General features: G+C 42.2%; 1 protein-coding gene across 1 annotated transcript; it reads right to left on the minus strand.

The window, feature by feature from the left end:
• Positions 1 to 4,890: 4,890 nt before the first annotated feature.
• Positions 4,891 to 8,136, minus strand: LOC115268769 (uncharacterized). The gene is made up of 2 exons (XM_062845795.1): positions 7,415 to 8,136; positions 4,891 to 7,314 (listed from the first exon to the last, which is right to left on the minus strand). The coding sequence occupies exon 2, from the start codon at positions 7,289 to 7,291 to the stop codon at positions 5,630 to 5,632; it is 1,662 nt and encodes a 553-aa protein (XP_062701779.1). The 5' UTR covers positions 7,292 to 7,314; positions 7,415 to 8,136; the 3' UTR covers positions 4,891 to 5,629.
• Positions 8,137 to 11,884: the final 3,748 nt, after the last annotated feature.

The raw sequence follows: 11,884 nt of genomic DNA on the forward strand, positions 1-11,884 counted from the left end.
TGTTATCATCTTTTCCAATTCATGATAACTAGATGATAACAAATAGAGTTATCAATAATTTTGGTCAATCTCAATAACTAATCTAATCTAATCTAATCTAACACACACGCAGCCAGTACGAGAAAGCATCCTGGAAAATAATTGGGTTAGATTATGCCCAATTATTTTTCTTGTCAATATTGAAACTTGCAGCATATCAGAGATATTACAAGCATCAAAGCGGCCAGGCCTACTGCGTTGTGTTTGCCGCAAAGATGATTCTTTGAATTGTCTCGAATTCAAATAGATGTACTACTACTTAGTAGAATTAAACTTCGAAACAATTCTTGAATCTACAGGGAAGGAAGGATGCGTGGACATACCGTACCAAACGCTCCGTTTGAGTTTTATGAAGAGCAATATATATTACATGAAATTAGAACAATAATGTATAATTTACCTGTGTTGCTCCTGAAAATGAAATCAAATATATGTAAAATACAATATTAATGCCATTACACCCCAAATATGACACATTACAATAAAATCAATTTACAACAGCTCATAACTTTGAAATACTCTGTGTAAGTACAGTAAATCTGATTGTGCTGCTGATTTTTTCCTTCGGCTTGTGACGATATCGTCTTCTTCATGGTTACGATCACTAAATAGCAGCAAAGCAACCACGCCACCCAGAACTCACCCCTACATAAAGTGTGCACATATGCAATGTGTTTTTCAGAAATTTTCACTATGCACTTGTTTATTTTTTTCCGTTGTCATCAGCGAATCAAATATAAATCACTTCCGATAAAAACGAGACGTGAAACGCCAAAGAAACACGCACAAATTTTTGATAAAATGACCACACCGAATTCACCGTAACTCTTGGTACCATTCTTAAAGCAACGCTAAACTCCCAAAAAGCATCTTCAAGGCACTCTCCACTCGAAGAAGTTCGCCCGAATATGAAAGAGCAGCTTCGTCCCGGTATTATTCCTAGAACCGTTAGCCAAAGGTGCCACTGATGAAGATATCGCCCATGCTAGTACACAGAAATTCAAATCACGCTGGAAAACTTCAGAACTATGTTTCAATAATAATTAAGTTGAAAACTAATTCACTAAAACACACCGAACGCGAAACTTTTTTTTCGAATCGAAATTTTTCGGATACGAGAAAAATTGTGACAGGAAAAAATAAAACTCTAATTTTGGTCAATCTCAATAACATAAAAATACTAAATGATAACGAAACATGTTATCTGTTTCCAAACGCACATTTCAAAGCTTTCCCAAAACTGAGAGTCTGATGAACCTCGAATTTAAAAATAGATTCCGCCTTCCACCTTCAATGCAGCTGTAGTACGAAAGCGTAGGCTTCAATCACTCTCACTCTCACTGAGTCCCGTTGATATAGGGGCTACCGGCTGAGACCGACAATCACTCGATCAGGGTTCAAAACCCGCCTGGGCGCATCAGTTGAAAACATTGGTTGTGAATAATAAGAAACTTTTTTCAATTGCTGACGATGTCGGCAAAGTAGATTTTTGCTATTTTGGTCGATAAAATAGCTCTGAATGATAACAAAACCAGTTATCAATCAGCTGTATTGTTTTATGTTGATAACTAAATGTAATGTTCAACAAAATATTGAATAACACAATCAGTTATCAACTAGAACTCAATGATAACTTAACGTCTTATCATTTTGGTATTCGGAAGTAAATTTTAGTTATCAGTTTTGTTATGTTGGCTCATAATTCAACCTAAATGGTAACAAACTCAATTATCAAACGAATGATAATCATGTAACAGAACTTGTTATCATTTTGTTTTCCGCCTTTGCTCGGGCAGTGCCATGCAACTATGTTCGGTCAATCAGTGAGATGAATTATTGATTACGGTCTTCAAGAACTCTCTTGATCATAGATAATCAAATCTACAAATGTAGCTAGTGATGCTTCGCTGTTTTACATTTGAGGTTTGAACTCACTACTCGAAATGCACTAAAGTCTCTCGAAATACCTTGAAACCTCTCAGAAAACCCCCATGCAATTCCCGTAAGCCCCTAAAACACAAACAACATCTGAAATCGTTTTTAAACGCCTTGATGGGGTTTCATACCCCAGTAAACTCCCCTTAAAGTGTACCCTCTTCCATCCTTCTCTTTCTCGTGTTTGTTTGGGAAATTTATTAAAAAAAATAAAGCTAGGCTTGTGTAAAACGCCTTGAAACTCAAATCCTACTCAAAAACTGCTGAAAACCCTTAAAATTTCCTTGAGAGCATTCCAAGTACGCTGAAACCCCTTTGAAAATCATATTCTGAGTTCCCGTAACTCAACTTTATTCTCCTCAAATCTATCGAAATGCATTAGAACTCCTCAATTTATCTTTGCTTCCATGTAAACTCTCTGAAGCCCCTAATGCTCACTGAAACGCCATGTAATTACTTGAAAACATTCTGAAACCTCCTGAAAGCCAAAACGCCTCCAAACACCTTAAAATCCCTATGAAATTTTCTGCAGCTCTTCGGGAAGCCCCATGATACCTGGTTAAACCATCTTAAACCATCGGAAATGCCTTGAAGCCGTCCCAGAAATGCTAACTTTCGAAACCCCACGTGGCATAATCTTGTATTCTCCTAACCACCGCAAAATTCTATTACTTCAGTAGCTTCAAGCTTTACCGAGGCGACATGCAAAGCAAAGATAACCGTACACATCGTAGTTGCTACTATTTGGTTGTCCAGAACAATCGAAGTTATAACGAAGTTATAACGGCATGCGCAGCTCGATCACCAGTACGATCGCTGCCCAAGCCACGACGTCAAGATCATTATAGGAAATTTTAATGCTCAGGTAGGCCAGGAGAAGGAATTCAGACCGAAGATTGGAAAGTTCAGCGCCTGTGATAATCCAGATCCAGATTATTGGGAAGATTCGTGATTGGACTAATTACCGATTCGGATGATAATCGAGACACTGATTCAATAACACGTCGTACACTTCCAAACGCAAAATTTATTCTGAATTCAAATTACAGAGGAAAATCACAGCCTACTGCTTGTGATTGATTCTAAGTATAGCACATCTTCCTTTTTATACAATTCAATGAATTACCATCTACATTACAAAATCTTTATATTTCTCAGGAGTTTTCCGTCCTCTACGCAGTTGTCCTTCACCATCAGCAAACCCAGGATTCGGAACTTCGTCATCTTCAAGAGGAAACCCAGCAAAGTTTTCTTCTTCATTCATAGACGTGTTATCAATCGTAATTTCATCCAAACGTTGTTCTTCCACAACTCTTGGTTTATCGTTGATCTTCTTTAAGTGAGCAACATTCCTTTCGTACGCCACTCCGGTGTCTGTGTCTTCAACAGTCGCTCTGGGGCCCGAACGATCCACTACAGTATACTTGGTTCTGTTAAAAGCTGTCGACAGTTTGTTCTTTGGTGTAAGGTTCCTCATGAGTACCGTATCTCCCTCGTTGATGTCGGAATCCTTCGCATGACGTCGAATATCCTCCCGTTCTTTCCCTTTTTGTTTGTTCAAAAAATCTTGATCTCGAAATTCGGAAGATGGTGGAATCGATTCGATATCTTGAATTGTTGGCAATTTTGATCTGATTGTCCTTCCATAACACAATTCTGTTGGAGTCCTACCAGTGGTAGAGTGCGGTGTTGTGTAGTACATAATAAGATAATCTTTCAAGTCTTTTTTCCAGTCTCTGCCTAGTCCATGACTGATTTGCAGTCTCTTCAACAACGAACGGTTTTGTCTTTCAACTAGACCGTTTTCCTGTGGCCAATATGGAGCTGTGTGATTGAGAGTAATGCCGTGAATTTTACAGTACTCTTCAAATTCCCTTCCCACGAACTGCTTGGCGTTGTCGAGTGTAATAGTTCTAGGATACCCTAGACGGGTGAAAATCTTACTGAGGCGTTCGACAGTTTCAGATGCAGTAATGCGAATCATAATTTCAACTTCCTTGTACCTACTATAGTAATCTATGACTACTAGTAGATACTCACCAGTGGGAAGAGGACCCATGAAGTCGATGGCAATATCAACCCACGGTTTTGTAGGTAGTTCTCTTCTACTCATCGGCACTGGTCGACACGGAAGACCAACTAATTGACAACCTTCACACGCTGTGCAGTATTCCTTAGTTTCTTTGTCCATGGAAGGCCACCATGCTCTATCCCGCAGTCGACGCTTCATAACAGATTCTCCAGGATGACCTTCATGTGCCAGCTGGACCATTCGTTCGCGTAGCTTTTTGGGAATTACCAACTTATTGCCTCGAACCAAGGTGTCTCCGATGAATCCAAGTTCATTTTGAAAAGGCTCGTAATGTTTTGCCAACGAATTTCTCCAGTGTCCTTCTCGAATACACTCTTTTACGGCGGAAATCTCTGGATCATCTTTGGAAGCTTCCTCGATTTCGCTAACATCTATGGCCACAGATTGTTGTATTGCCAAAACCAAAAACTTGCTATCCTTTTCAAAATCAGTTGACTTTTCCGAACAAACCAGTCGAGATAAAGAGTCTGCAATATTTCCGCTTCCTTTACGGTATTTGACGGTAAATCTAAATGACTGTAGTCTTAAGACCCACCGTTCGATTCTTGCACAGGGTGTTGATGAGGGGCTGAATATTACTTCAAGTGGTTTGTGATCTGTTTCCAATTCAAACTCTCTACCGATCAAATATTCGGAAAATTTTTCAACTGCCCATACCAATGCCAATGCCTCTTTTTCGGTTTGGCAATACCGTTTTTCAGTGACTGTTAGGCTCTTCAGGTATCAGTAGGTCGGCTCTAGAGGCACGTTCTCCTCCATTCGGGAAATTTGTGCCAAGTAAGGCTCTTACTGGCGTAACTGATTATACGGGGACTATCGTCAGAATCATCTGCGAATTGTACAAGAACTGCACCTAATGCGACTGGCGAGGCATCAGCTATAACCCGGGTACGGAAACAATTATCGAAGAAAGCCAGAGTGTGTGCCTGCGATATCAAGTGCTTCAATTTTTCAAAACTTCGTTGATGCTCGTTTGTCCACCTAAATGGATTAGCACTGCAAATCAGTTCACGCAACGGTGCGGTAGTGGTAGCCAAGTCAGGAATAAATTTTCCAACGTATGTAACCAAGCCCAGAAAACTTCTTACTTCGTCTGAAGAACGAGGTTCGCGGAACTTTTGCAAGGCTTGAACTTTTTGTTCAGTCGGTCTTATTCCATCAGATGAAATGACATGCCCCAGGAAATCAAGCTGTTGCGTCTTAAAGATGCATTTGTCTTGGTTCAACATAATATTGTTCTCCTTCAAGACACAAAGAACTTTGGCCAAAGCAACATTGTGCTCTTCTTCAGTTGCTCCAAAAACAAATATGTCGTCAATGTAGTTAATGACATTCTCGCATCCCGCTAAAATTTGTTCCATGGTTTTTTGGAACATTTCTGGGGCACAAGAAATGCCGAACATCAGCCTTTTATACCTGAACAGTCCTTTATGGCAAATAAATGTTGTGATGTACCGACTTTGCTCAGCCAATTCAATCTATATTTTGATAATAAAATATCAACAGTATTAATGTAATTCGATTTCAGTATAAAACACTTATTATGTTTTTTTTTTAGGTTGTCTAGCTTACCTGGTGAAATGCATCTTTGATGTCCAAACGACTGAAGTATTTGGCAGATTTCAACCGAGGAAGGAAACTTTCGAACGTAGGCATCATGTGATGTTCTCGCATGATAGCCTGGTTAGCACGTCGCATGTCCACGCAAAGACGAAGATCACCATTGTCCTTGACTATTGTTACCAACGGTGAAACCCAGGGTGCTGCTCCAGATACTGGTTCGATGATATCCGCCACAAGTAGTTGATTCAGCTTCTCTTCAATTCGACTGAGAAGTGCTATCGGTGGGCGCCTGACTCGTTGAGCTATTGGAGTAACGTTTCTGTTGATTGGAATACTCAGCTGGACATTTTTCATCTTTGGGAAAGGTCTATTCCCAGCCGGAACGATGTTGTTAACGGACAGTCCAACCTTCAAAACACCCAGACGCTTCGCAGTATCCTTTCCCAACAACGGCTGAGAACCTCCGTCGATGACATAGAAGATCGTTGTTTCCTGACGTTGGTCGGCTTCGTTTCCAATGCTGAATGTTGTCTCAAGAACGTGTGACACAACTAAAGGCTTCGCTTCACGGCCGTATCCTCGCAAGATCGTGTTCGGGACATGTTTCGGTTTCCAGAAGTTGACCCCTTGGCTGAGCATGCTTCGCCAAGTGTCGTCGTCGATAAGGTTCTGGTTACTACCAGAGTCAATCAACATTCTGATCAATACACCCCCGACATCGACCCAAAGAAATTCATCGCCATCTCCAATGTTGCAAATAAAATTTGAACTGGACTCGCACTCCATAGACGTTATTGCTCTCACATTGTCAGTCTTCATCTTCTTACCAGTTTGATATGGTGTTGGGCCGGTTGGGCCATCATACTTGCGTTTCGTCATCGAACGGCAAACACGAGCGAAATGACCAAACTTTCGACATTTCTCGCACTGTTTGTTCCGAGCGGGGCACTGTTGGTCATTTCCGTAATGGTTCTTCTGTCCACATCGATAACAAGAACCACTTGTTGATTTGCCATTTCCCGATACACGAAAAACGTCCTGATCTGAACGCGGAGGTACCCGTACCGATGTTTCACCATTATCGTTTCCAGCAATTGCCTGAACCTGCTGCTTAATTGATTCGAACGAATTCACAATTCTGGAAACTTGCGACAGTGTGAGAGTTTCTTCGTGAAGCAATTTTTCCCTCAACTCCGCCGGCGCATGGTAAATAATTTTGTCGATGACACGCAAATCCCGACTTTCCGCTTCTGTCTTACCGAAATCGCATTTCTTCGCTTGTTCGTTGCATCGCATCAAAAATTTGGTCAATGGTTCGCGGGTTCCATCAGACGTTGTTGCCGGTACCATTTTGCAAAATTCGTTCCGTTCATACGAATCATGCTGCTTCGGTGAAAAATGTTCGTCCAGCTTGCTAATCGCCGTTTTAAACGGGTCAATTTCGGCATCCTCTCCAACGTCCGCCCCATCGATCGAGTAAAACAAATCCTGCAGCTCCAATCCACCCTTGGCTAACAATATGTTTTTTAACTTGGTAGCGTTTTTCTCTTCACTGGCCGCCACAATCACTTCAAAATTCCTTTTCCAACGCAACCATTCCTTACGGACTTGCGTATCTGGAAGGTGTTGGAATTTGAATGGACTGATGTTCCAGTTTTCCATCACGGTAGGCGGTGAAACTCGAACTGAAAAATTCAAAATTTTAACGTCATTGTCGTAACCATAGCAACGGCAATGACCACAAGGGTGTTATTTTGATTTATTTATTTTATTTTTTTTTTTTACCTTTTCGATGTAGTTTTCTGAAGTTTTTTCTCCGGCTCGAGCCTATTTCTACTCTGCGTAGCGGCTTCTCGCCTGTCCTTGCCTGGCGCAACGGAAGTACTTTCTGCTTCCTAGCAGCGGCTGCACGCCTATTCCTGCCCTTACGCAGCGGCTTCACGCCTAGGTTTCTCGAAGCGGCTCGGTGCCTGTCCCTGCTCTACGGCAGCGGAAATAATCTGTTTCTGCACAACGCAGCGGCTTTTGCCTGTTTCCACGTGCTCTCGCCTTTCGAAGTGCTAACACGTGGAAAATTAAATTGAATTCTTTCACTTCAAATTTAAGCATTTTTTTCTTACCTTTACGGTGTGTGGGAACGTTTCACTTACTCGTCGCCAGATGTGATAATCCAGATCCAGATTATTGGGAAGATTCGTGATTGGACTAATTACCGATTCGGATGATAATCGAGACACTGATTCAATAACACGTCGTACACTTCCAAACGCAAAATTTATTCTGAATTCAAATTACAGAGGAAAATCACAGCCTACTGCTTGTGATTGATTCTAAGTATAGCACAGCGCCCATCAGTAGACGAACGAAAACGGCCTACGACTCATTGATTTCGCCACCTCCAAAAACATGGTAATACGTAGCACCTTTTTCCCACACAGCCTCCCTTATCGTTACACCTGGAGATCACCACAGCAGTCGGAATCTCATATCGACCACGTTCTGATTGACGGACGGCACTTCTCTGACATTATCGACGTCAGGACCTATCGTGGCGCCAACATCGACTCCGACCACTATCTGGTGATGGTCAAACTGCGCCCCGATGAGGCCCCACTAGAGGACTGCTGAAGTACAGTGAAAGCAGCCATCAACGACGCAGCCGAGAGCACTATCGAGTACGTGGAACGGAATCGACGGAACGAATGGTTCGACGAAAATGCCAGAACGGTTTTGGAGGAGAAGAACGCAGCGAGGGCGGTAATGCTGCAGCAACGAACCCGCCAGAACGTGGAACGTTACAAACAGAAGCGGAAACAGCAGACCCACCTCTTTCGGGAGAAAAAGCGCCGCTTGAAAGAAGCGGAGTGCGAAGAAATGGAACTGCAGTGCCGTTCCCAAGAAACACGGAATTTCTACCAGAAGCTCAACGCATCCCGCAACGGCTTCGTGCCGCGAGCCGAAATATGCAGGGATAAAGACGGAGGCCTCATGACGGACGGACGTGAGGTGATGGAAAGGTGGAAGCAGCACTTCGTTCAGCACCTGAATGGCGTGGAGAACGTAGGCACGGGAGACCACGGCAACGGAGGAAACGACGACGCCAGTGCAGCGGAGGACGGAAATGAACCAACTCCCACGCTGAGGGAAGTTAAGGATACCATTCACCAGCTTGAAACCAACAAAGCAGCTGGCCAGGATGGTATCGCAGCTAAACTCATCAAGATGAGCCCAGAAAAGTTGGCCACCAGTCTGCATCGGCTGATCAGGATCTGGGAAACCGCCCAGCCAACACAAAGTCGTATATGATGTAGAATAGGATGCTAAAGTGGAGGCCATATGCGTGCATGCTTCCATTTAACCACGTCTAAAGTGTACGCATATCGCCTCCACTTTAGCATCCTATTCAACAGCATATGCGATCGATTGTTGGCTGGGCGAACAGCTACCGGAGGAGTGGAAGGATGCGGTAATTTGTCCCATCCACAAGAAAGGCGACCGTTTGGAATGTGAGAACTTCAGGGCGATCACTACAAAGTGCTATCTCAGATAATCTTCCGTCATCTGTCACCTAAAACGAATGAGTTCATGAGAAGTTATCAAGCCGGCTTCATCGACGGCCGATCGACAACGGACCAGATCTTCACCGTACGGCAAATGCTCCAGAAATGCCGTGAATACCAGGTCCCAACGCATCACCTGTTCATCGACTTCAAAGCGGCATACGACAGTATCAACAGCGCAGAGCTTTGGAGAATCATGGTTGAAAACGGCTTTCCTAGGAAGCTGACTAGACTGATTAAAGCAACAATGGATGGTGCGTAAGGGTTTCGGGTGAACTATCCAGTTCATTCGAATCTCGCCGGGAACTGCGACAAGGTGATGGACTCCCATGCCTACTATTCAACATCGCCCTGGAAGGTGTTATGCGACGAGCCGGGCTCAACAGCCGGGGAACGATTTTCACAAAATCCGGTCAATTTGTGTGCTTTGCGGACGACATGGACATTATCGCTAGGACACATGCTAGGACAACGGTGGCAGAGCTGTACACCTACCTTCTTCTTCTTCTTCTTCTTCTTCTTCTTCTTCTTCTTCTTCTTCTTCTTCTTCTTCTTCTTCTTCTTCTTCTTCTTCTTCTTATTTTTCTTCTTTTTCTTCTTCTTCTTATTCTTCTTCTTCTTCTTCTTCTTCTTCTTTATGGCTCTACGTCCCCACTGGGACTTGGCCTGCCTCGCTTCAACTTAGTGTTCTATGAGCACTTCCACAGTTACACAAGTTTACAAAATAAAACGAAAGTCGTGAACTTCTGTCAACGATCAAAATTTTTGAAGCACAATTTAGTGCTGATTTCGAAACCGACCTTCAAAAAAATTAAAGTAGAACAGTTTTTGAGTTTTACCTCAATATCGAGTTTTGTAACTTTTCAAAATATGTAATTTACTAAAATTCAAATATATTGCGTTTTGTTCAACCAATTTTAAATCTTTTTCCATAAATTAAAAGCTGAATACAATACCATTCGATCATCTGAATACAGGTTTTGCGTCAGATTGATGAAATTCAAGATATTGGCGAGTTTTGGGGACGATCTTCTTAAATTTTAGCAAAATTCCCAAATTTTTTTGAAGAAATTTATTTTTTTCAATAAGAAAAAACCAACTTAAAAATTCTTTCTCGACGTTTATTTGACATATCATATGTAGGCGAGTTACAGTAAAAATTTCAGCTCAATCGGAGCATTGATTACGAAGAATGAGATGTTTGAAGTGAGCGACTTTGCTTAAAAATAGAACAAAAATTGATTTCAAATCATCAACGTTGTATGGGAAGTCGAAAAATTTTCCGCTCTACTGTAATTTTTTTCCTTCGCGTTTTCGAATTCAGGGCACGATTCTACACCAAAAATGATCATCAGCTTACCGAGTTCAAAAATGCTGTAAACTAGTGTTATTAATTGAAGGGCTTTCTTTGCCTGCCATTGCATGAATATGTATATTGTGAGCTGTACACCCACCTGAAACGCGAAGCAGCAAAGGTCGGACTGGTGATGAATGCCTCAAAAACAAAGTACATGCTGGTAGGCGGAACCGAAAATGACCGGATCCATCTGGGTCAGTGAAGAGAATTGTCAGATAAAAGAGGCACAAAACAAACAACAAAGAAGGTGCGATGATTAGTCTTTATCCCTGCTGGTGACAGATAATGACATGATCTCGAAATTTTTTGTTGCAGACAAAACGGAAACTGAATTTGTTGCGTACTTTTCAACTCGTGAATAATCAATTATTACTAACCCAAAGTCGAAACTGTTTGATGATAAAGCTTCACCAGAGTTGCAGTGTTTACCGACTCGAAGTTACCGTTCGAAAATCGCAATGCAAGGCTTAAAAATCTCTAAACTCGTGGTGTACGATGTTAATCCCATTATTTTCAAGTTGGGACAAACTTATGTCGCATGGGTTGTTTTGTCGCAACAAATACAGGTTGCGACATTGTCATTATTGTTGCGCGATGGTTGAATTTTGATTCACTGATCAGGGTAATTAGTAATGTTACGATAGACGGGGATACTTTCGAGGTGGTGGAGGAATTCGTCTATCTCGGATCCCTACTGACGGCTGACAACAACGTGAGCCGTGAAATTCGGAGGCGCATCATCAGCGGAAGTCCGGCCTACTACGGGCTTTAGAAGAAACTGCGGTCGAAAAAGATTCACCCACGCACCAAATGAACCATGTACAAAACGCTTATAAGACCGGTGGTCCTCTACGGACACAACACATGGACCATGCTCGAGGAGGACCTGCAAGCACTCGGAGTTTTCGAGCGACGCGTGCTAAGGACGATACTAGAAACCGTGGAATCCACGGCATCCCCACAGCTGTCTCGGGAAGGAGTGTTTATTAGGAAGCTAGGGTAGGCTGTGGAGTGGATCTTGGACAGAAATGAGAGGTGGTTGACCCTCAAAACCCCTTCCTGGTGCACGGACCTTTCCATAACATTTGATGTAAAAAATATGAACTCATAAGGTATTTGATCGGAAACTTTAAGAATGTAGATTTAAGCAGTTTGACTTTATTAGATTTGCTTTGTTAGATTTATTGTTCGTTAACAATGTTTGCTTCAATGTGTTCCATGCTTAAAATATGCGGGTTCTTATGTCACATTCATGCAACCAGGATTTAAAATAAAATACCACAATAATCTGAAGCCTGAAGACTTCAGAAGTAGTAGTATGTATATTGACTGTGGACA

This window comes from Aedes albopictus, chromosome 1, assembly GCF_035046485.1.
Source record: "Aedes albopictus strain Foshan chromosome 1, AalbF5, whole genome shotgun sequence".
NCBI classification, from domain to species: Eukaryota; Metazoa; Arthropoda; class Insecta; order Diptera; family Culicidae; genus Aedes; species Aedes albopictus.